Raw genomic sequence first — 26,693 nt, forward strand, 5'->3', positions numbered from 1 at the left:
AAATGCATACGCATACACAAGAGAGTTAAAAACAGGATAAGAGCAGCATAATTATAACTATACTATACACAGCCCAGTTCTCATTCTCTCCTTTCAGTATAAGGGGCTGGATGGTGTTAAATGCACTTGAAGAATCAAAGAACATGATCCTTACATAAGAACCAGGCACATCCAGATGGGCATAGGCCCGGTGCAACATGAAGAGGACCGCATCCTCCACTCCTATATGTTCCTGGTAGGCAAACTGATGGAGGTCTAATTCCTGTGCAACCTGAGGTTTTATGTGGCGGAGAAGCAGCCACTCCAGAGTCTTCATGATGTGGGATGTTAACGCCATGGGCCTGTAGTCATTCATCTCCACCGGGCGTCCTATTTTGGGCACTGGTACGAGACAGGATGTTTTCCACAGCACCGGAACTTTCTCTGTCTGTAGACTCAGGTTGAAGAGCTTCTGGAGAGGCTCTGCTAACTGAGCTGCACAGTCCTTCAGCAATTTTGGACACACACTGTCCGGACCCGCCTCTTTCCCTGTACGAAGTCTCCTTAGCTCCGCCCTCACCTCATCTATTGTTAAAGACAGAGAAGGCTGGATTGATGTTGTGGGATGCACACCTGCCGATTACAGGTGACAGCTACCTGGAGGAGAAGAACATGATGGCAGAGTCGGAAACACAGGTGTAGTGGGGGGTGTTTTTATCAACTGCCCAGTTTGACAGCCAGGCCAGGTTGCCAGATATACCTGTAAGCAGGTAAACCCAGCACGCTACAGCTGTAATGTTAGTACATCCATGAAAGCAGCTAACAAACAAACAGGATAAATGGAGATAGATTTTACCCGATCCTAAAAACCCCAGCATGTTTCTAACAGTTGCGTGACCAGCAAGTCTAGCAACATTGTTGTGGATGCTGCAGTCTCAGCCTGGCAACCAACGTGAACTTGGGGAAGAGGGGGCCGGGGAGACGACTCTCTCCAGTATTTTGAATTTGTACTGCAGTAACTATTTTAAACACTAGCTGTCAGTATTACATATTGCACCTTTAAAGTTACTTTTCTAAATGCACATGAAGGTATCTTGGTGAGCTGTATCCTGTGTGTGTGTGTGTGTGTGTGTGTGTGTGTGTGTGTGTGTGTGTGTGTGTGTGTGTGTGCGCCTGATGTGACGTCTCTGAGTCAATATTTGAGCTGAGGTCAATGGTCAGTTGATCAGCTGGACGCCATTTTACCTCAGACACCGACCGGAAGACAACAAGAGACGATCTGTGTCCTCACGGAGACGGAAAGAGACAGAGAGGGACAGAAAGAGAGACAGAGACAGAGAGAGACAGTGACAGAAAGAGAGAGAGAGAGAGAGAGAGAGAGACAGAGACAGATAGAGAGAAAGAGACAGAAAGAGAGAGAGACAGAGAGAGAGAGACAGACAGACAGAAACAGAGAGAGAGACAGAAAGAAATATAAAAGAGACAAAGAAATGCTGCTGTCCTCCTATTTGACTCTCTGCATTCTGCTCAGCTGCTCGATTCTCATTGAAAGTTCAGGTAAGACAATAAATAATATCAAATAATAGTTTTATGTCCCGATTGGATTCTTTCACGACACTGCCAACCCTCCTAAATGCATGTAAAAGTTAACTTTGGTGGTTAACATTGCAAAGTTATTTAAATCAGGAGAGACTTTGTTTGCAGATATGCAAAAATATTTATTGTACAACTGCATGATAAAATGTACACGTCTTTTGGAGATTAGACTCCATCGAATTAATAATATTTTTAAAGGGATAGAGAACAGGAACATAACCCTCCGATGGAGTCTAGACACTGGTGGCGGTGGAGAAGGAGACTGGAGACCAGACCGACGAGGCAACGGCGCGGTCAGCCGGGAGAAACATGATGACTGGAGGCGGCAGGGGAGGTGGAGGGTTGAGCGCTTTGCCTGAAACAACAGCTGACAGCACAGGGAGAACAGATTTAAAGCAGAGCTGTAATGCTGTGATTGGCCCTTGAATTTTGTGGCCATGTCTGATTGGTTTAACTGAAAGTATCGCTTCTAAACAACTGATTTGATTTAAGAAGAAAGAGTAGTGATTGGGTTAATGACGTCTTCCTGAAAGAATTTACGCTGAGCTTCATTAGCCAGTTTGTTTGTCTGGTAAAACACTGCCAGCTGCAGAAATGTTGCCAGATTTGTCTTATTTCCGCTAAGAAATCTGAGCAGTTTACATGGAGTCTGGTGGGTTTGGTGATGGAGATTTCAGGGCTTGTTTTCTGACCTCTTGTCGGGACGCTCTTCCGTCCCGTTGTGGATGATGGCTTGGATGTCCGTTGAGCACCTTTCCCTGAACACTAACACCGGGATCGACTCCTTTTAGGAGCCAGCCTCGATGAAGTGCAGGATGCTGCTTGGCAATGGCATGTTTTCTGTCATAAAGTATTCTTATACTTAAGTAAAAGTACTATTACTTTGATGAACTTTTAATCGACAATTCCGGTACAAAATCAACCTAGGGGTTAATTACATATGTGTACCGAGTCGACCGTTCTCTGGGATCTGTTTTCATGCTAATCCAATGTGACCAGTTTTAGCTCAAACTGCTAATTACCTTATAACGCTAGTTGTTGGGGCATAGGGTAAATCGCTATTTATACGTAAGTGTACAGACAGTTTATTAAAAAGATTATATTCTATCTTTTTAATAAACTGTCTGTACACTTACAAAGTTCTCAATGCTTCGGTTTATATGTAGGGACCCTTATTATGCTATTGCGGTTTGAGCTAACATTGGTCACATTTGATTAGCATGAAGACATGTCCCAGAGAACGGTTTACTCAGTAATCATGTGTAATTAACTCCTAGGTTCAGTTTGCGTCAGAATTATCCTTTAATTTTACAGAGAACTTTGTCTTCACAATATTTTTTTTCAGCTCTCCACCTGCAGGCTGAGTGTTTCTGTTATTGTGTCCACTCTTCCCTCAGTGTTTAATAATTTAATAATAATAATAATAATAATAATAATAATAATAATAATAATAATGTTTATTTGATATAGCACCTTTTACAGACAAAGTCACAAAGTGCTTCACATGATAAACATTTGTAAAAATACAGTACAAGCCAATAGAAAATAAACAAGGGAAAAAAGAAAATAATTATTGAATGACCAATGATAATCATTTCAACGATGAAAACCTAAAACCCAAAGTTTACAAACAAGAGTCAAAAAGCGAATTTAAACAAATGTGTCTTCAGCTGTTTTTTAAAACCTTCAACAGAGACTGCAGAACTTAAGACAATAGGAAGAGCGTTTTGGAGGTTTGGATCCACTGCTTCAAAGGAACGGTCACCTTTAGTTTATAGATGAGTGCGTGGGACCACCAGTAGTCCCTGGTAAGAAGACCTGAGAGACCTGTTAGTAGTGTATAGATGGAGCAGGTCTGAGATATAAACAGGTCTAGTCCCTGGTTAGAAGACCTGAGGGACCTGTTAGTAGTGTATAGATGGAGCAGGTCAGAGATATAAACAGGTCTAGTCCCTGGTTAGAAGACCTGAGGGACCTATTAGTAATGTATAGATGGAGCAAGTCTGAGATATAAACAGGTCTAGTCCCTGGTTAGAAGACCTGAGGGACCTGTTAGTAGTGTATAGATGGAGCAGGTCAGAGATATAAACAGGTCTAGTCCCTGGTTAGAAGACCTGAGGGACCTATTAGTAATGTATAGATGGAGCAGGTCTGAGATATAAACAGGTCTAGTCCCTGGTTAGAAGACCTGAGGGACCTGTTAGTAGTGTATAGATGGAGCAGGTCAGAGATATAAACAGGTGCCAGACCATGCAAAGCTTTATAAGCCAGAACAAGAACTTAAATTGGATCCTGAACTTGATCGGTCCACCCTTCCCTCAGTGTTTCTGTTATTGTGTCCACCCCTCACCCAGTGTTCTTGGAGCGGCCAGCAGCGGGTCAGATCCTGGGCGTGGCGTCCCGGAGGCGCCGAGCCAACTCCTTCTTCCTGGAGGAGATGTTGCCCGGAGACCTGGAGCGGGAATGTAACGAAGAGCGCTGCTCGCAGGAAGAGGCCGCCGAGATCTTCCGGACCGCCGAGAAGACGGTAAGAACATAGATACAGATACAGATATACAGGTAAGAAGATAGACATAATACAGTAACGTGAGCTATTTAAATGAGCTGATACATGGTTAAACCTCATTGGCTATCTTATTTATATATCATATTTTTACTGCACCATATTTATTTATTTATAATTGCATTCTTCTAGCTGCTGATGGTTTTTTATGTCTGTTTTTATGGTGGTTCAATGCAACGTAATTTTTTCGTTCTACACTGCACTTCCTGAAGTGTTTTTTGGAATGATAATAAAATAATCTTGAATCTTGAATTTTGAATCTTGAATCTCTTACCAGTGCATCTCCATGTGTACTTCGTCCACAGCAATCCCACCAATCAGTCCCAAAACCTCCCAGTTAGAAAGGAAATGCCCTAAACATATTCTTTATAAAACCTCCCAGTTAGAGAGGAAATGATCTAAACATATTGTTTATAAATCTTTACAATCATTCCCTGAAAGAACCAATCTGGCCTGACTTGTTCCAGCATCCGAATTTTCTTCAAAAACTTGACATTTTCCGCATGTAGCTTGCGAGCTCAAAGTGTGTTGTTGTAGTTTTCCAAATCTCCCGCTCCATTGTCCCCTCGCTTGGGAACAAGACCCTGAGGTACTTGAACTCCTTTACCTGGGGTACGGACTCATTCCCTACCTGGAGTATGCACTCCATCGGATTCCTGCTGAGAACCATGGCCTCAGATTTAGAGGTGCTGATCCTCATCCCAGCTGCCAATCCAGTGAGTGAAAGACCGATGTTGCCATCAGGACCACATCATCTGCAAAACATTGCAATGAGATCCCCAGTCCACCGAACTGCAACCTCTCCCCACCCCAACTACGCCTCGATATCCTGTCAATTAACCAAATAAATAGTCCATGTCTCGCTGTTATGGTTGTGTATGTGTTACAGTTTCCTGTTTTATTTTGTAGTCTGTTTTTCTGTCTGTTTTTCTCCCTTGTCATGTCTTGTCTTCTTTGTCTGTTGTCAGATCATTGTTTCTGTATTAGATTGTGTGTGTGTTGTGTGTGTGTGTGTGTGTGTGTGTGTGTGTGTGTGTGTGTGTGTGTGTCTCGGTGTTCCTGTTTCTTGTGATTCCTGTTTTTGTCTTCCACTACGTTTTGGACTACTTTTGTCTGCTGTATTCAGGACTCCTTTTGTTTGTATGGATTTTATGGTATTAAATCCTCAAGCTTACCACTGCCTGCTGTCTCTGCATTTGGGTCCGACATTCGCTTTGGTCATACAGGGTTCGGATGGCCCTGATACTCACCCCATACTCTCGCAGCACCTCCCACAGTATCTCCCGGGGGACCAGGTCATACGCCTTCTCCAGATCCACAAAACACATGTGGCATACTCCCAGGCTCCCTCCAAGATCCTTGCGAGAGTAAAGAGCTGGTCCATTGTTCCACGACCAGGACAGAATCCGCATTGTTCCTTTATCGGCCAAACCCTCCTTTCCAGCACCTTGGAGTAGACTTTACCAGGGAGGCTGAGAGGTGTGATACCCCTGTAATTGGCACTCACTCTCTGGTCCCCCTTTTTAAACAGGGGAACCACCACCCTGGCCTGTCACTCCTTAATAAATAATAATGTATACTTAATTAATCCCGCAAGGGGAAATTACAATGTTTTCACTCTGTTGTTATTCCACACATTACACACAGGCCTGAATTACACACACATGCTCACTACCTACATGCACTAATGGAGAGATGTCAGAGTGAGGGGGCTGCCCATGCTCAGTACCTATACATGCACTAATGGAGAGATTTCAAAGTGGGGGGGCTGCCCATGCTCAGTACCTCTACATGCACTAATGGAGAGATGTCAGAGTGGGGGGGCTGCCTATGCTCAGTACCTCTACATGCACTAATGGAGAGATGTCAGAGTGAGGGAGCTGCACATGCTCAGTATCTATACATGCATTAATGGAGAGATGTCAGAGTGAGGGAGCTGCCCATGCTCAGTACCTATACATGCACTAATGGAGAGATGTCAGAGTGGGGGGCTGCCCATGCTCAGTACCTATACATGCACTAATGGAGAGATGTCAGAGTGGGGGGCTGCCCATGCTCAGTACCTATACATGCACTAATGGAGAGATGTCAGAGTGGGGGGCTGCCCATGCTCAGTACCTATACATGCACTAATGGAAAGATGGCAGAGTGAGGGGGCAGCCCATGGAAAGGCGCCCCAAGCAGTTCTGTTTGGGGGGTTCGGTGCCTTGGTCAAGGAGGTGAAGTGGCACGTCAACAGCTACCAGTTTACCACCATACTTTGGTCCGTATGGGGACTTCCCTACTGACTGAGCCACCCCACTATCCCAGACTTCCACACACTGTTGAAGAGGCGTGCAATCCAAGACAGCCCCCCCACACCCAGAGATTTCAGGCGTTGCTACTGTGGAGTTGTTTGATTACCTCAGTGACTTCCATCAGCCTCCAGCTCAGCCTCTACCTTAGAGGACAAGTTCCTCAAAGTGCTCCTTCCACCTCCCAATTACTTCCATGTCTTCTCCAAACTTCTGCCACACCCGCTGTTTTGCCTCTTTCACGGTAGAGGCTGCCTCCCCTCCCCCAACCTATAGGCTTAGGGAGGCAACCCTCTAAGGCAGGGGTGGGCAATTTATTCTCCAAGGGGCCACATGAGAAACGGGGACTGTTGTGGAGGGCCGGACCAATAGGCTTAACTCAATTCTGCTCGATATTAATTTTGTCAGGTGGCACTTAAAAAAGATCGTGCCTAGCCTACCGTCTCTGGTTCTGGCTCTGACCACGGGAACACTGACAGGACAGTTCACTTCAACGCAGCGTAAACAACTCCTGAAAATAATATCCATCTCGCAAATGTATCTGTCTCTGAAGTCATCTCGACCATCGAATCCAGCAACAGGAAATAACACTTGCAGACTTTTTTTCTCTGTGCTGAAATGTTTGGTGTTGGTGAATTCTTAAAATCCAAACACCACTAAATGTCGGGTTAAATGCGTTGTAACTCGCGTTACTGAGATTGTAACAGATATAATATTACCAACATTTAAATAGTAATGCATTATATTACTGCGTTACAGCAAAAATACATACATTACTGTAATTGCGTTACTTTTGGAACGTGTTACTCCCAACACTGCTCACTATTTAATGAATGCAATAACCTGCATATTAACTCTGACTTTCTTCTTCCACAGATGGAGTTCTGGTACAAATACACAAGTGAGTAAATTTTCTGTTTTTGTGTGGTGACCAGCAGCAGGTGTCTGAGTGTTTTTGTTACTTATTTATCGTGTTCGGTGTGTGTCGGTGCCAAAGTCGGTCTCTAAAGACGGAGGGAGGGAAGGGAGTCCATCCCAGCTGTTAATCATGAGTTTTTAGCCCGTTTCTATAGCATCAAATAACAACAATAGCAAACTGATCAGAAAATGAACACTTGAACAATCATCAGCAGGTTGAGAGCTTCCTAAAATGTCAGAAACCATCTTTGGGAAACATTTATTAGGCGTTTGTCAAGCACACAGACAATGGACCCACGAATGCACGACTCAAAAGTGTAAAATACAATAGTTTATTTAACAATGAAATAAACTCAGCAACAGTCCCCAGTAACGACAGAAACAGACGGATCTCGCACTGGGGAGAGGGGAAAACAGAACTTAAATACACAAAACAAGGGAGACAATGAGACACAGGTGCAACACATTAGGGCGGGGACAGGTAATCACACAAATGGGAAAAACTTAACAACAGGAAGTAAAACAAGACAACACCAGGGAGAACAGAAAACCTTCAAAAATAACTTGACACAGGGGCGAGACATGACAGTTTACTTTTACGTTTTATGTGTCTCTCCTGCGTCGTAGATCAATCATTTAAAAAATGTATCTGAAATTGATTTAATCCTCCTGTTGTCCTCGCGTTAAATATGACCCATTTTCTAAAAGTTTCTATATCACAAGTTTGGGTTTCTATCAACCAAAATGTCCAAAAAAATAACGTGGATGGTTCCCTACAACGCTCTTTACAAGTAAAATAAATCAGTTCACTACTTTCATTGAATTTGGGTGTGTTTTATAAAATTGTATAGCATTTGAATATAAATTAATAAAAGAACGTTGAAAAAACTGACAAAAATGATTAATTTTTATATGGACCGAGAAAACCAAAACGTTGCATAGTGGACGGGAGGACAACACGAATGTTGAGATTGATTTGGAATCATTGAAATGTATCATTGATTACCAGCTATTTTTATTTTTAGTTTCTCTAGTTTTGCTGCTTCTTTCGACGTTTTTTGTTTTTGGTTAAATCACCAGTTGGAGAGTCTGTCCTGTGATTAACATCAGTGGGATCAGATCTACCCAGAATGACAGAAACATCTTCAGAAACGTTTATCTGACGTGTACTTTGATTTTTTTTGGACATTTTCTGCCTTTAATGGACAGGACAGCTAGATATGAAAGGGAGGCAAGAGAGAAGGGGAAGACATGCAGGTAATTGTCACAGGTCTGACTCGAACCCTGGACCTTCTGCGTCGAGGAATAAACCTCTACATGTATATGTGTGCCTGCTCTACCCACTGAGCTAACCCGGCCACTACTTTGATGTTTTGAGTGTCTCTCCTGCGTGGCAGATCTGGACCCGTGTCGGACCAACCCCTGTCAGAACCGAGGCATGTGCACTCTGGACCGCGGACACTTCCTGTGTCTCTGTTCCCCGCAGTACCGCGGCAAGACCTGCGAATCAGGTAGACAACCAATCACAGACCTGCGACTCAGGTACACAACCAATCACAGACCTGCGACTCAGGTACACAACCAATCACAGACCTGCGACTCAGGTAGACAACCAATCACAGACCTGCGACTCAGGTACACAACCAATCACAAACCTGCGACTCAGGTAGACAACCAATCACAGACCTGCGACTCAGATACACAACCAATCACAGACCTGTTACTCAGCTAGTCAACCAATCACAGAACAGTGACTCAGGTACACAACCAATCACAGACCTGCGACTCAGGTAGACAACCAATCACAGACCTGCGACTCAGGTACATCAAATTGCATGGACGTCTATGGGATCTTCTGTTTTCTATCCCCCCAAAAGGGGCTGCGGCCTTGACGTTTAGCGAAGTACCCAGATGCTCCAGCCTAACGAATGAATGCTGTTGGTTGTTTGCAGAGGTGTTGGAGTGTCACTACAAAAACGGCGGCTGTATGCAGTACTGCTCCGACCTGCCAGGGGGCGCTGGAGTTCAGTGTGGCTGCGCTGACGGATTCAAACTGGACCCTGACGGACGCAGCTGCTCCCCGACCGGTAACACTCAGAGAAAAAACATATTGCCCCTTACTTATGTTGTTACTTATTTACTCACTTACTCACTTATTAACTTACCGACTTACTTTCTCTGGGCAGCATGGTGGCCCAATGGTTAGCACTGTGGCCTCACAGCAAGAAGGTTCTGGATTTTAATCCCGGGCCTTTCTGTGTGGAGTTTGTATGTTCTCCCCGTGTTTGGGTGGGTTTCCTCCGGGTGCTCCGGTTTCCCCCACCATTAAAAAACATGTACTAGGTTTTCCAGTCAGTGCCCTTGAGCAAGGCACTGGCTCAGATCTGGAGTTGGTCCCCGGCTCCTGTGATTGGCTGCCCACTGCTCCCTGTTACTTACAGTACTACTACTCAATTACTCACTTATTTATTTAACTACTTATTTACTTACTTACCTACTTACTTTCTTATATCCTTATTTACTTATTTACTTACCTACTTATTTACTTATTTACTTACCTACTTATTTACTTATTTACTTATTTACTTATTTACTTACCTACAAATTTACTTATTTACTTACCTACTTATTTACTTATTTACTTACCTACTTACCTACTTATTTACTTATTTACTCATTTACTCATTTACTTTATATTTAGTTTTGACTACCATGCTGTTGTTTTGAGTCTGAAGGTCTAAATGTTTTGTCTTCCTATCCAGCGGCGTTCCCCTGCGGCCGTCAGCAGTTAGATCTGTCATCGTACCGAAGTCGCTCTGACCGAGAGACGGACACCATGTTGGATGCCAGCAGCACCGACAGCTGGGCGGCGATCCTGCAGAACGCAACGGAGACGGAGGACGAGCTGGCGGCGAATCAAACATCAGGACGGAGCGACAACGGGACAGTGGGGATGACGCCTCGTATCGTGGGGGGGGTCCTGGATAAACCGGGGGGGAGTCCCTGGCAGGTGAGGAAACATTTTACACAAATTTAAGACACTTTCGTCCCTGAAAAAACTCCCTGTCCTCCCCCCTCCAGCATCATTCTGACCTATATTTAGGTTTCTAGTGGCAGCGCCCTCTAGTGGTCGTAGTAGATATTACGGCGCCCTCTAGTGGCCGTAGTACATATAACTGAGCCCTCTAGAGGCCATAGTGGTTATTATGGAGCCCTCTAGTGGTTGTAGTAGTTATTACGGAGCCCTCTGATGGCCGTAGTAGATATTACGGAGCCCTCTAGTGGCCGTAGTAGATATTACGGAGCCCTCTAGTGGCCGTAGTAGTTATTACGGAGCCCTCTAGTGGCCGTAGTAGTTATGACGGGAGCAAAGCAACATGCGGAAAAAAAACGTTGAAAAAAGCTGCAAGAATGTTAACCAAAACCTTGGAATAAAACATCAAAAACGTTGTTAAAATGTCGAAAAACTGTAAAAAAGTGTGTGTGTGTGTGTGTGTGTGTGTGTGTGTGTGTGTGTCTGTGTGTGTGTGTGTGTGTGTGTGTGTTTGTGTGTTCAGGTTCTGCTCCGCAGGTCTGATGGTTATGGTTTCTGTGGAGGAACTCTGGTTTCCGATCGCTGGGTCATCTCTGCTGCTCACTGCCTCGAGGAGACTATAGATCATGTGACTATAGGTGTGTACTTTCATATTAAATAGTAAGATCCTTTTTGTTTAACATGAAACAGCCCTAAAATCACCATCACCAAACCCACCAGACTCCATGTAAATAATCAGGACTTTTAGCGTGTATAGAGCCAGCATATTTCTACCAGACTCCATGTAAATAATCAGGACTTTTAGCGTGTATAGAGCCATCATATCTCCACCAAACTCCATGTAAATAATCAGGACTTTTAGCGTGTATAGAGCCAGCATATTTCCACCAGACTCCATGTAAATAATCAGGACTTTTAGCGTGTATAGAGCCAGCATATCTCCACATGTAAATGGGTGAATTAAGGGTTTATTTCAACCAAACCAGAGTGGTGATTGTTGGAACAGTGGAAAGATGAATCAAGACGGCTTTTGATAGTTTTATTTAGTTTCTGTCCACTTTGAATGAAGTGTGTTTTACAATGATAAAAGTCCTGATTATTTGCATGGAGTCTGATGGATTTGGTTATCACAGCAGTTTTTTTACTTTCTGTGTGTGTGTGTGTGTGTGTGTGTGTGTGTGTGTGTGTGCGTGCTTGTGTGTGTGAGTGTGCAGGTGATTATGATAAGCACCGTCCTGATCCAGGTGAACAGCTGATTAAAGTCCAGAAGGTTTTCGTCCATCCTCACTTCCACTCCTTCACCTTTGACAGCGACATCGCTCTGCTGTTCCTGGCCCAGCCCGTTGCCCGGGGCAACACTGCCATCCCTGCCTGCCTGCCTGACCAACACCTCTCCACTTACCTGCTGCAGGTAACTGGACTCTTTCCTTATACACTGACCTTTCCTAGCTGTTTTACTGTAACTTACTGGCAACTGTGCTGCCAGTAAGTTACTGTGAAGCCCTTTACAGTATTGCACTGTCCGTTACTTTACAGGAGTCTACCGTTATTTTACATTAACATTGTGTTACAGAACTTTTACAGTATTTTGCAAGATTCAATACTTTATTGCTATGTAACTGAGTTGTTCATTACAACAACAGAAAGCATGTTACGTCCTGCTCCTGTGTCAAGTTTATGTTTAGAGTTCCATTTGTTCCCGTTTGGTTTTCCACTTCCTGTGTTATATTTTGATACCCTCCATCTCGATTTCAGGTCTGTTTACTTCCTGGTCATTGGCCGTTTTCGAAATCACCTACTACATACTGCCGACAACTAAAACAAACCCTAATTATAAACTTAAATATAAAATCTAATGTATTTACATGTTGTAATTTATTTACAAGACTGTGAAAGAGAGACAGGTCTCTCTCTGCCCCCCCTCGTCTCTGCCTGCTCCGTGGCCGGTGTGTGTGTGTGTGTGTGTGTGTGTGTGTGTGTGTGTTTATGTGTGTGTGTGAGTGTTAGCCATACATTTTCGTGAAACGGCCCATATTTGAGCTCTACATAGTTGATTTCTCACAGTGATGACATAGCAGACCAACAATGTACAAAGTTTCCAGTTGCTTTCCACAATAGAAATCCGCATTTGTTGTGATTTTTGCGGCACTTTGCATTGTGGGATACAGTAGACGAAATAGACTGAATGAGGCGTAATGGAGATTTTACTTTTGTTTACTACATACTACATGCTACATTTTGGCCAAATCAGTATGCGATGCTAGTATAGTATGCGGTTTCGTAAACGACCGTTGTCTGTATTCCTGCTGTGTAATTACCTTCCCCTGCCACACCGTGTTTCACCTGTGTCTCGTTATCTGCCCTGTCCTTGTGTGTTTTAACCCACCTGTGTTTCACCTGTGTCTCGTTATCTGCCCTGTCCTTGTGTATTTTAACCCACCTGTGTTTCACCTGTGTCTCGTTATCTGCCCTGTCCTTGTGTATTTTAACCCACCTGTGTTTCACCTGTGTCTCGTTATCTGCCCTGTCCTTGTGTATTTTAACCCACCTGTGTTTCACCTCTGTCTCGTTGTTCCCTACCTCATTGCGAAATCGTCTGCTTCCTTTGTGACAGCGTTTGAGCGTTATTCCCGCTTCCCAGTGTTTCCTGTCTTCCTGTCTTCCTGTGTTTTAGACCTCTGCCTGTTTTTATTTTCCCTTACCGCCTGTTTATCTGGATACCGTTACCTGTCAGTTTCTCGGTGCTCCAGTAAACCTGTTGGATTTCACTTACCTGAGAGTTGTGCATTGGTGGGTCCATCGTTCCCATAAGCGTGATAAAGCATTCATAGCAGGACAGTTAATAAACACGTTAACCCTATTAAGACACAAAACACCCCCCCCCCCCACACACACACACACACACACACACACACACAAACACACACACACACACACACACCGACACACACACACACACACACACACACACACACAACACACACACACACACACACACACACACACACACACACACACACACACACACACACACACACACACACACACACACACACACACACACACACACACACAACACACACACACACACACACACACAAACACACAAACACACACACACACACACACACACACACACACACACACACACCAATGCATACTATCAGGCAACTGTGCTGCCAGTATCTAACCGTATCACAAAGTCATCACAGCACCCTTACATTTTAAATATAAGAAGAGATTACTGAACTGATTGTTGTAAATCACTGCAGTGGCTTGTAGAAGAACATCTTTTAGTTTGAAAGCTGCACACCTCACTTCTCTGCTTTCCTTTTGTTGTTTTCTTTGAAATATTTCCGAGTAGGTTTGATATGATGATGTTACATTACATAACCCTAACCCAGATCTCCCACACCAGAGGTTTGTGATATATCCACTGCGCCATATGATGATGTTACATCTACAATCATTATATCTGAGGAAAGGCTTTAAATTTTGATGTGGTGTTTTCAGGCGGGAAACCGTGGCGTGGTGACGGGCTGGGGGCTCACGCAACACCTGGGTCGGTCTTCGCGCTTCCTCAGGAAGGTGACGCTTCCTGTCGTCAGCTACCCAGAATGCATTGCTTCCACTGAACAGGTGAGCACATCTACATTATAAAGATTAGATCAAAGACACAAAGAGGTGTTTCAGTTCGAGCAGTTATTTATACACCAAACTCCATTCAATTTTTACCAAATGTATAGTTCTGTCTGTCTCTCTAACCTGTCTGTCTGTCTGTCTCTCTAACCTGTCTGTCCGTCTCTAACTTTTCTGTCTATCTGTCTGTCTGTCTGTCTCTCTAACCTGTTCGTCTGTCTGTCTCTAACCTTTCTGTCTGTCTCTCTAACATGTCTCTCTAACCTGTCTGTCTGTCTGTCTGTCTGTCTCTCTAACCTGTCTGTCTCTCTGTCTGTCTGTCTGTCTGTCTGTCTGTCTGTCTAACCTGTCCGTCTGTCTGTTTGTCTCAGGTGATAACAGACAAAATGTTCTGTGCCAGGTACCTGTCTGTCTCTAACCTGTCTGTCTCTAACCTGTCTGTCTGCAGTAAATAACAGCCATGTTCTGTGCCGGGTACCTGTCTGTCTCTCTAACCTGTCTGTCTCTACCCTGTCTGTCTGCAGGTGATAACAGACAACATGTTCTGTGCCGGGTACCTGTCTGTCTCTCAGGACGCCTGCAGCGGAGACAGCGGTGGTCCATTCCTGGTCAACTACCGAGGAACCTGGTTCCTGACCGGCGTGGTCAGCTGGGGGGAGAAGTGCGCCGCTGTCGGCAAGTTCGGGGTTTATACCCGCCTGGGCAACTTCCTGTCCTGGATCAGAGACACCATGAACCCACGGGGGCTCAGAGACACTGTGGCTCCACGGGGGTTCAGAGACACCGTAGATCCACCAGAGCTCAGAGACACCATAGACACACCAGAGCTCAGAGACACCGTAGACCCACCAGAGCTCAGAGACACCGTAGACACACCAGAGCTCAGAGACAACGTAGACCCACCAGAGCTCAGAGATCCCGTAGACCCACCAGAGCTCAGAGACACCGTAGACCCAACAGAGCTCAGAGACACCCTAGACGCACCAGAGCTCAGAGACACCATAGACCCACCAGAGCTCAGAGACACCATAGACCCACCAGAGCTCAGAGACACCGTAGACCCACCAGAGCTCAGAGACACCGTAGACCCACCAAACCTTAAAGGGACAGAGAGCCGAGACACAGGAACAATCAGACCGGAGCTCAGAGACACCGTGGATCTTTATGTCTGACAAAAAATTGACAACAGCAACACAACAGTGGAAAAGTGGCAGAAACATTTAAAAAAGCAACAAAAATGTTAAAAAAAGTGACAAATGAAGTTGATCGTGTTGACCTTATGTGTGGAGAACAACACTACGGCGGCACCAACACAACACCACGTAGAGCTGGCACACAACGCCGAAAAAAGACACAAACATTGAAGAAAGTGACATAAACGTCACATGTTCTGTTCAGTTTACCTTCATTCATTGTTTTTTTTTTTAACTTTTTGTTGCTTTTCGATCTTTTTTTGTCACCTCATTTATACAACCTTTCTGCTTTTTATTCCTGACATTTTTAACCATGGACAGACCGGACAAAGACCACCTACTGGACATACAGGAGACATAGACCACTTACAGGACATACAGGAGACATAGACCACCTACAGGACATACAGGAGACATAGACCACTTACAGGATGTACAGGAGACAAAGACCACCTACAGGACCTACAGGAGACATAGACCACCTACAGGACCTACAGGACACAAAGACCACCTACAGGACATACAGGAGACATAGACCACCTACAGGACATACAGGAGACATAGACCACTTACAGGATGTACAGGAGACAAAGACCACCTACAGGACCTACAGGAGACATAGACCACCTACAGGACCTACAGGACACAAAGACCACCTACAGGACATACAGGAGACATAGACCATCTACAGGACATACAGGAGACATAGACCACCTACAGGACCTACAGGACACAAAGACCACCTACAGGACATACAGGACACAAAGACCACCTGCAGGACATACAGGAGACATAGACCACCTACATGACGTACAGGAGACATAGACCACCTACAGGACGTACAGGACACAAAGACCACCTACAGGACATACGGGAGACATAGACCACCTACAGGACATACGGGAGACATAGACCACCTGCAGGACATACAGGAGACATAGACCACCTACAGGACCTACAGGACACAAAGACCACCTACAGGACGTACAGGACAAAAAGACCACCTACAGGACATACGGGAGACAAAGACCACCTGCAGGACCTACAGGAGACATAGACTATCTGCAGGACCTACAGGAGACATAGACTATCTGCAGGACATACAGGAGACATAGACCTTCTGCACGACATACAGGAGACATAGACCAGCTACAGGACATACAGGAGACATAGACCACCTACAGGACCTACAGGACACAAAGACCACCTACAGGACGTACAGGAGACATAGACCACCTACAGGACACAAAGACCACCTACAGGACGTACAGGAGACATAGACCACCTACAAGACCTACAGGACACAAAGACCACCTACAGGACATACGGGAGACATAGACCACCTACAGGACGTACGGGAGACATAGACCACCTACAGGACATACGGGAGACATAGACCACCTGCAGGACATACAGGAGACATAGACCACCTACAGGACATACAGGAGACATAGACCACCTACAGGACCTACATGACACAAAGACCACCTACAGGAGACATAGACCACCTACAAGACCTACAGGACACAAAGACCACCTACAGGACATACAGGAGACATAGACCACCTACAGGACGTACGGGAGACATAGACCACCTACAGGACATACAGGAGACATAGACCACCTACAGGACCTACAGGGGACATAGACCACCTACAGGACGTACAGGACACAAAGACCACCTACAGGACGTACAGGAGGCATAGACCACCTACAGGACCTACAGGACACAAAGACCACCTACAGGACATACAGGAGACATAGACCACCTACAAGACCTACAGGACACAAAGACCACCTACAGGACGTACAGGAGACATAGACCGCCTACAGGATGTACAGGACACAAAGACCACCTACAGGACATACGGGAGACAAAGACCACCTGCAGGTCCTACAGGAGACATAGACCACCCACAGGACGTACAAGACACAAAGACCACCTACAGGACCTACAGGAGACATAGACCACCTACAGGACCTACAGGACACAAAGACCACCTACAGGATGTACAGGAGACATAGACCACCTACAAGACCTACAGGACACAAAGACCACCTACAGGACATACGGGAGACAAAGACCACCTGCAGGACCTACAAGAGACAAAGACCACCTGCAGGACGTACAGGACACAAAGACCACCTACAGGACATAAAGGAGACATAGACAACCTGCAGGACATACAGGACACAAAGACCACCTACAGGACATACGGGAGACATAGACTATCTGCAGGACATACAGGAGACATAGACCACCTGCAGGACATAAAGGAGACATAGACCACCTGCAGGACATAAAGGAGACATAGACCACCTGCAGGACGTACAGGAGACATAGACCACCTACAGGACCTACAGGACACAAAGACCACCTACAGGACGTACAGGACAAAAAGACCACCTACAGGACATACGGGAGACAAAGACCACCTGCAGGACCTACAGGAGACATAGACTATCTGCAGGACATACAGGAGACATAGACCTCCTGCACGACATACAGGAGACATAGACCAGCTGCAGGACATACAGGACACAAAGACCACCTACAGGACATACAGGAGACATAGACCTCCTGCACGACATACAGGAGACATAGACCAGCTACAGGACATACAGGAGACATAGACCACCTACAGGACCTACAGGACACAAAGACCACCTACAGGACAGACAGGAGACATAGACCACCTACAGGACCTACAGGACACAAAGACCACCTACAGGACGTACAGGAGACATAGACTACCTACAAGACCTACAGGACACATAGACCACGTACAGGACATACGGGAGACATAGACCACCTGCAGGACATACAGGAGACATAGACCACCTACAGGACATACAGGAGACATAGACCACCTACAGGACCTACATGACACAAAGACCACCTACAGGACGTACAGGAGACATAGACCACCTACAAGACCTACAGGACACAAAGACCACCTACAGGACATACAGGAGACATAGACCACCTACAGGACGTACGGGAGACATAGACCACCTACAGGACATACGGGAGACATAGACCACCTGCAGGACATACAGGAGACATAGACCACCTACAGGACATACAGGAGACATAGACCACCTACAGGACCTACAGGGGACATAGACCACCTACAGGACGTACAGGAGGCATAGACCACCTACAGGACCTACAGGACACAAAGACCACCTACAGGACGTACAGGAGACATAGACCACCTACAAGACCTACAGGACACAAAGACCACCTACAGGATGTACAGGAGACATAGACCACCTACAGGATGTACAGGACACAAAGACCACCTACAGGACATACAGGAGACAAAGACCACCTGCAGGACCTACAGGAGACATAGACCACCTACAGGACGTACAGGACACAAAGACCACCTACAGGACGTACAGGAGACATAGACCACCTACAGGACCTACAGGACACAAAGACCACCTACAGGACGTACAGGAGATATAGACCACCTACAAGACCTACAGGACACAAAGACCACCTACAGGGCGTACAGGAGACATAGACCACCTACAGGATGTACAGGACACAAAGACCACCTACAGGACATACGGGAGACAAAGACCACCTGCAGGACCTACAGGAGACAAAGACCACCTGCAGGACGTACAGGACACAAAGACCACCTACAGGACATAAAGGAGACATAGACCACCTGCAGGACGTACAGGACACAAAGACCACCTACAGGACATACGGGAGACATAGACTATCTGCAGGACATACAGGAGACATAGACCACCTGCAGGACATAAAGGAGACATAGACCACCTGCAGGACATAAAGGAGACATAGACCACCTGCAGGACATACAGGACACAAAGACAGGGTTCATACGCATTTTAACCAATACTTTTCCATGACTTTTTGACAAATTTCCATGACTATGTATTCTTGAAAATGTCAGTCGACATTATACAATAAGAATACAAATCTGTTTTAAAGTTTACCCTCAAAGGTTTAACAATAAAATAAATGATAATTTATGTGGTTCATAGTGGGATTCGTAATATCGCGCCCCGAATAGAACGGTGAGGTTAGGACGACGTGAAATACATTTTTTATCAAACATTTTTTTTGATTAATCACATATTATTATGCTGTGTTAAAATAATTCCATGACTTTTTCCAAAACTTTATGGGTCTTTTTATTTTTCCAAAAACTTTCCAGGCCTTGAATTTGTATTTTTCAAATTCCATAACTATTCCAGGTTTTTTCAAAACCCTGCAAAGACCACCTGCAGGACGTACGAGAGAAAAAGACCACCTACAGGACATACGGGAGATTTTTGCAAAATGTTAATTTAAAAAGATGCATAATTCATAAAATAATTATAATATTTTGATTTAATGATGGATTCTAAACATTTGAAACATAGTGTTTGAATGTTTTTCAGTCACAAGGCTGTTGTTTAGTGAATCTCTTTTGGTCCTCTTCATCTAGACTTTAGCTGTGTGGCGCTGGTCTGGGGGAACATCATGTCAACCAGTCTGAGATCCACTGGTCTGAAGATCCGAGCTTTACGAGGACTTACACACTCAAAGAAATTCTTTCTCTGATTTATATCTTTTACTAACGTCTGTAAAATGATGTCAAATACAGAAACTGAACAACACAACAACGTTCAGAAAATGTGACATTTCTTTGCAAAAAGTGTTTATTTCATTTCATTAACAAAACGTTTCATGTAATTCAAACAAAGGAGTGTAAAATATGACGACAGAAGTGAAGAAGATACAAATCAGTGGAGATAAGACGTTTAAATTTATAAAATATCTTAAATAATGTGGCTTTGTCTGATTTCTGTGTTGGAGGCAGCAAAGCATTCTGGCATAGAAAATGGAGTTTAAGTCTTTGGTGGAAATATTCATGATAACATTCAAGATTCAGAAACAGCCGTCTGTCTGTCTGTCTGTCTGTCTGTCTGTCTGTCTGTCTGTCTGTCTGTCTCTCTACCTGCCTGCCTGCCTGCTATCTGTCTCTCTACCTGCCTGCCTACCTGCCTGTCTGCCTGTCTAACTGTCTGTCTGTCTCTCTACCTGCCTGCCTGCCTAACTGCATGTCTGCCTGCCTGCCTGCTATCTGTCTCTCTGTCTGTCTGTCTATCTCTCTGTCTGCCTGCTTGCCTGCCTGTCTGTCTGTCTGTCTGTATACCTGTCTGTCTGTCTCTTTGTCTGTCTGTATGCCTGTCTGTCTGTCTCTTTGTCTGTCTGTATGCCTCTCTGTCTGTCTGTCTGCCTGTCTGTCTGTCTGTCTGTCTGCCTGCTTGCCTGCTTGCCTGCTTGCCTGCCTGTCTGTCTGTCTGTCTGTCTGCCTGCTTGCCTGTCTGTCTGTCTGTCTGTCTGTCTTCCTGTCTGCCTGTCTGTCTGCCTGTCTCACCCTCAGGCAGCAGCCTGCAGCTGCCTCTCTATCCACTCCACATACTTCCCGACCCGGGTGTAGACTCCGTAAACCCTCTGGCTGCCGCACTCCTCCGGCCCAGCCCAGGACACCAGCCCAAACACCGCCCACCCCCGGGTGACCCCGTCCTGCATCACAAACGCACCCCCGCTGTCCCCCAGACAAGTGTCCCGCCCGCCCTGGAAGAAGCCGGCGCAGAACATGTTGTCTGTGATGTTGTAGCTGCCGGAGCGTGAGGCATAGCTCGCCAAACACTCGTCCTGAGAAACCACCGGCAGCTTGACGTACTGCAGGAGGTCAGAGGTCAGCACGGAGGGGTCGGAGGGTGAGGCATTCAGGTTCAGGTTGGAGATTCCCCAACCGGCGACTACACCCAGAGAGTTTGGCAGGGGAGAGGGGGGGTCGCCCTGGAGACGAAAGAGAGAGAGCGAGAGAGAGAGAGACAGAGAGAGAGAGAGAAAGAAAGAGAGAGCAAGAGACAAAGAGAAAGAGAGAGAGAGAGAGAGAGTGAGAGAGACAAGAAGGTGGACAAACAAGATATTTACAGTCACATTTCTACAACCCAATGCCAGAAAAAAGTCATAAAAAAGTGATAATTTGAAATTTCGGTTGTAAAGTAACAAGAAACAAACACAAGTCAATAACAGGTTAGATTCTAAGGCGCTCTGGATAATGTGGACATCGATCCCACTACCTCTCCCATGCTAAGTAAGCGCTCTACCATTTGAGCTAATTCCCCTATAGGTAAAATGGATTAAAAGTCATGAAAAGTCATAGTTTAGTATGTCGACAACAATCATAGTATAGTATGTCAAAAAAGTCATAGAAAGTCATAGTATAGTATGTTGAAAGAAGTCATAGTATAGCATGTCGAAAAAAGTCATAGTATAGTAAAGCAACAAGAAACAAACACAAGTCAAAAACAGGGAGGATCCTAAGGTCCTCTGGAGAATGTAGGTATCGAACCCTCTATCTCTCGCATGCTAAGCAAGCACTCACACATTTGAGCTTATTCCCTTATGGGAGACATGGATTAAAAATTATAGTCTAACATGTTCAACAAAAGTCATAGTATAGTTTGTCGAAAAAGTCATAATAAATTCATAGCATAGTATGTTGAAAAAGGTCAAAAAGTCATAGTATAGTATGTCAAAAAAAGTCATAAAAAGAAATAGTATAGTCTGTCAAAAAAAGTCATAAAAAGTCACAGTATAGTATTTTGAAAGAAGTCATAAAAAAGTGGTAATTTGAAATTTCGGTTGTAAAGCAACAAGAAACAAACAAGTTAAAAAACAGGGAAAATTGTAAGGTCCTCTGGAGAATGTGGGCATCGATCCCACTACCTCTTGCATGCTAAGCAAGCACTCTACCATTCGGGATAATTCCCCTATGGGAAACATGGATTAAAAGTCATAAAAATTGATAGTATAGTTTGTTGAAAAAAGTTATTAAAAAAGTCATAGTATAGTTTGTTGAAAAAAGTTAAAAAAAAAGTCATAGTATAGTAAGTCGAAAAAGTCATAGTATAGTTTGTCGAAAAAAGTTATTAAAAAAGTCATAGTATAGTATGTCGAAAAAAGTCATAGTATAGTTTGTCGAAAAAAGGTTATTTAAAAAGTCATAGTATAGTATGTCAAAAAAAGCTATAAAAAGAATAGTATAGTATGTCATAACAATTCATAGTATAGTTTGTCGAAAACAGTTAAAAAAGTAATAGTATATTTTGTCGAAAAAAGTTGAAAAAGTCATAGTATACTTTGTCGAACAGTTATTAAAAAAGTCATAGTATAGTATGTTGAAAAAAGTTTAAAAAGTCATAGTATAGTATGTCGAAAAAAGTTTTTAAAAAAGTGATAGTATAGTATGTTGAAAAAAGTCATAAAAAGACATTGTATAGTATGTCAAAAAAAGTCATAGTATAGTTTGACGAAAAAGGTTACTAAAAAAGTCATAGTATAGTATGTTGCAAAAAGTCATAAAAAGACATAGTATAGTATGTTGAAAAAAGTCATAAAAAGACAGAGTATAGCATGTCAAAAAACTTCATAGTATAGTTTGTTGAAAAAAGTCATAGTATAGTCTGTCAAAAAAAGTCATAAAAAGTCATAGTATAGTATTTCGAAAGAAGTCATAAAAAAGTGGTAATTTGAAATTTCGGTTGTAAAGCAACAAGAAACAAACAAGTTAAAAAACAGGGAAAATCCTAAGGTCCTCTGGAGAATGTGGGCATCGATCCCACTACCTCTTGCATGCTAAGCAAGCGCTCTACCATTCGGGATAATTCCCCTATGGGAAACATGGATTAAAAGTCATAAAAATTGATAGTATAGTTTGTTGAAAAAAGTTATTAAAAAAGTCATAGTATAGTTTGTTGAAAAAAGTAAAAAAAAAAGTCATAGTATAGTCTGTTGAAAAAGTCATAAAAAGACAGAGTATAGTAAGTCAAAAAAGTCATAGTATAGTTTGTCGAAAAAAGTTATTAAAAAAGTCATAGTATAGTATGTTGAAAAAGTCATAAAAAGACATAGTATAGTATGTCATAACAATTCATAGTATAGTTTGTCGAAAAAAGTTATTAAAAAAGTCATAGTATAGTATGTCGAAAAAAGTCATAAAAAGACAGTATGGTATGTTGAAAAAAGTCAGAGTATAGTTAGTCGAAAAGAGTTTAAAAAGTACTAGTATAGTATGTTGAAAAAAGTCATAAAAAGACATAGTATAGCATGTCAAAAAACTTCATAGTATAGTTTGTTGAAAAAAGTCATAGTATAGTCAAAAAAAAGTCATAAAAAGTCATAGTATAGTATTTCGAAAGAAGTCATAAAAAAGTGATAATTTGAAATTTCGGTTGTAAAGCAACAAGAAACAAACAAGTTAAAAAACAGGGAATGTGGGCATTGATCCCACTACCTCTTGCACGCTAAGCAAGCGCTCTAACATTTGAGCTAATTCCCCTATGGGACACTCGGATTAAAAGTCATAAAAATTGATAGTATAGTTTGTTGAAAAGAGTTATCAAAAAAAGTCATAGTATAGTTTGTTGAAAAAACTTTTAAAAAAAGTCATAGTATAGTATGTCGAAAAAAGTCATAAAAAGTCATAGTATAGTATGTCGAAAAAAGTCATAAAAAGTCAGAGTATAGTATTTTGAAAAAAGTCATAAAAAGACGTAGTATAGTATGTCATAACAATTCATAGTATAGTATATAAAATCCTAATGTCCTCTGGAGAATGTGGGTGTCAATCCCACTACCTCTCGCATGCTAGCGAGAGGTAGTGGGATTGACACCCAGATTTTCCAGAGGACATTAGGATTTTCCCTGTTTTTGACTTGTGTTTGTTTCTTGTTGCTTTACAACTGTAATTTCAAATTATCACTTTTTTATGACTTCTTTCGAAATAATATACTATGACTTTTTATGACTTTTTTGGACAGACTATACTATGATTTTGTTAAAAACTTTTTTTGACAGACTATACTATGACTTTTATCAACAAACTATACTATGATTTTTTTTGACATACTATACTATGTCTTTTTATGACTTTTTTCAACATACTATACTAAGACTTTTTATGACTTCTTTCGAAATACTATACTATGACTTTTTATGACTTTCTTTTGACACTCTATACTATGACTTTTTTCACCAAACTATACTATGAATTTTTTTTGACATACTATACTATGTTTTTTTATAACTTTTTTCAACAAACTATACTATGAATTTGTTCGACATACTATACTATGACTTTTTATGACTTTTTTCGGCAAACTATACTATGACTTTTTTTAATAACTTTTTTCAACAAACTATACTATGACTTTTTTTAATAACTTTTTTCGGCAAACTATACTATGACTTTTTTCAACAAACTATACTATGAATTTTTTTGACATACTATACTATGTCTTTTTATGACTTTTTTCAACATACTATACTAAGACTTTTTTTTAAACTTTTTTCGACAAACTATACTATGACTTTTTTAACGTTTTTCGACAAACTATACTATGACTTTTTTAACATACTATACTATGACTTTTTTTAGTAACTTTTTTCGACAAACTATAATGACTTTTTTCGACATACTACACTGTCTTTTTATGACTTTTTTCGACATACTATACTATGACTTTTAATAATTTTTTCGACAAACTATACTATGAATTGTTCTGACATACTATACTATGTCTTTTTATAACTTTTTTCAACAAACTATACTATGAATTTTTTTGAAAGACTATACTATGACTTTTTTAACTTTTTTCAACAAACCATACTATGACTTTTTTTAATAACTTTTTTCAACAAACTATACTATGAATTTTTATGACTTTTAATCCATGTTTCATGTAGGGGAATTAGCTCAAATGGTAGAGCGCTTGCTTCGCATGTGAGAGGTATTGGCATCGACGCCCACATTCTCCAGAGGAGGTTCGGGTTTTCCCTGTTTTTGACTTGTTTTTTTCTTGTTGCTTTACAACCGAAATTTCAAATTATCAGTTTTTTTTTTACTTCTTTCGAAATACTAGACTATGACTTTTTATGACTTTTTCTTGACATACTATACTTTGACTTTTTTCAACAAACTATATTATGAATTTTTTAATAACTTTTTTCGACAAACTATACTATGACTTTTTTCGGCAAACTATACTGTGACTTTTTTAATAACTTTTATCGGCAAACTATACTATGACTTTTTTTAATAACTTTTTTCAACAAACTATACTATGAATTTTTATGACTTTTAATCCATCTTAGCTATAGGGGAATTAGCTCAAATGGTAGAGCGCTTGTTTAACATGTAAGAGGTAGTGGGATCGATTCCCACATTCTCCAGAGGGCCTTAGGATCTTTCCTGTTTTTGACTTGTTTGTTTCTTGTTGCTTTACAACCGAAATTTCAAATAATCACTTTTTTTGACTTCTTTCGAAATACTATACTATGACTTTTTATGACTTTTTTCAACAAACTATACTATGAATTTTTTTGACATACTATACTGTCTTTTTATGACTTTTTTCAACATACTATACTATGACTTTTTTTTAAAACTTTTTTCGACAAACTATACTATGACTTTTTTAACCTTTTTTCGACAAACTATACTATGACTTTTTTAGTAACTTTTTTCGACAAACTATACTATGACTTTTTTCGACATACTATACTATGACTTTTTTAATAACTTTTTTCGACAAACTATACTATGAATTGTTCTGACATACTATACTATGTCTTTTTTATAACTTTTTTCAACAAACTATGCTATGATTTTTTTTGACAGACTATACTATGACTTTTTTAACTTTTTTCAACAAACTATACTATGACTTTTTTAACGTTTTTCGACAAACTATACTATGACTTTTTTTAACATACTATACTATGACTTTTTTAGTAACTTTTTTCGACAAACTATACTATGACTTTTTTCGACATACTATACTATGACTTTTTTAATAACTTTTTTCGACATACTATTTTTGACAGACTATACTATGACTTTTTTAACTTTTTTCAACAATGCGAGAGGTAGTGGGATCGATGCCCACATTCTCCAGAGGAGGTTTGGCTTTTCCCTGTTTTTGACTTGTTTGTTTCTTGTTGCTTTACAACCGAAATTTCAAATAATCACTTTTTTATGACTTCTTTCGAAATACTATACTATAACTTTTTATGACTTTTTTTGACACTCTATACTATGACTTTTTTCAACAAACTATACTATGAATTTTTTGACATACTATACTATGTCTTTTTTTACTTTTTTCAACATACTATACTATGACTTTTAAAAACTTTTTTCGACAAACTATACTATGACTTTTTTAACGTTTTTCGACAAACTATACTATGACTTTTTTAACATACTATACTATGACTTTTTTAGTAACTTTTTTCGACAAACTATACTATGACTTTTTTAATAACTTTTTTCGACAACCTATACTATGAATTGTTCTGACATACTATACTATGACTTTTTTAACTTTTTTCAACAAACCATACTATGACTTTTTTTAATAACTTTTTTCAA

General features: G+C 41.9%; 1 protein-coding gene, 1 long non-coding RNA gene, 1 other non-coding gene and 2 pseudogenes across 7 annotated transcripts; 2 read left to right on the top strand and 3 right to left on the bottom strand.

The window, feature by feature from the left end:
- LOC118495060 overlaps nt 1–26,693 on the bottom strand; it is a 1,111,612-nt pseudogene that overhangs the window by 125,911 nt on the left and 959,008 nt on the right.
- Nucleotides 1,206–16,020, top strand: LOC116058414 (coagulation factor IX). Its single transcript, XM_031311246.2, has 10 exons — nt 1,206–1,536; nt 3,930–4,102; nt 7,309–7,333; nt 8,748–8,861; nt 9,303–9,437; nt 10,113–10,360; nt 10,908–11,022; nt 11,599–11,795; nt 13,898–14,023; nt 14,548–16,020. The coding sequence occupies exons 1-10, from the start codon at nt 1,470–1,472 to the stop codon at nt 15,193–15,195; spliced, it is 1,848 nt and encodes a 615-aa protein (XP_031167106.1). The 5' UTR covers nt 1,206–1,469; the 3' UTR covers nt 15,196–16,020.
- Nucleotides 16,320–18,853, bottom strand: LOC116058416. 5 transcript variants are annotated; one of them, XR_004897374.1, is made up of 5 exons: nt 18,242–18,853; nt 17,720–18,096; nt 16,937–17,661; nt 16,618–16,684; nt 16,320–16,423 (listed from the first exon to the last, which is right to left on the bottom strand). It is a non-coding gene; the product is annotated as an uncharacterized LOC116058416 (long non-coding RNA). The 5 variants fall into 5 exon arrangements; XR_004107048.2 differs by lacking the exon at nt 16,320–16,423 and having other exon boundaries at nt 16,453–16,684; nt 16,937–17,707; nt 18,027–18,087; nt 18,262–18,853; XR_004107045.2 differs by lacking the exon at nt 16,320–16,423 and having other exon boundaries at nt 16,453–16,684; nt 17,720–18,087; nt 18,262–18,853.
- LOC116036201 overlaps nt 20,526–26,693 on the bottom strand; it is a 131,174-nt pseudogene continuing 125,006 nt past the window's right edge.
- trnav-aac lies at nt 25,420–25,492 on the top strand. Its single transcript has one exon. It is a non-coding gene; the product is annotated as a tRNA-Val (tRNA).

Source organism: Sander lucioperca, chromosome 5, assembly GCF_008315115.2.
Source record: "Sander lucioperca isolate FBNREF2018 chromosome 5, SLUC_FBN_1.2, whole genome shotgun sequence".
In the NCBI taxonomy this organism is placed as follows: domain Eukaryota; kingdom Metazoa; phylum Chordata; class Actinopteri; order Perciformes; family Percidae; genus Sander; species Sander lucioperca.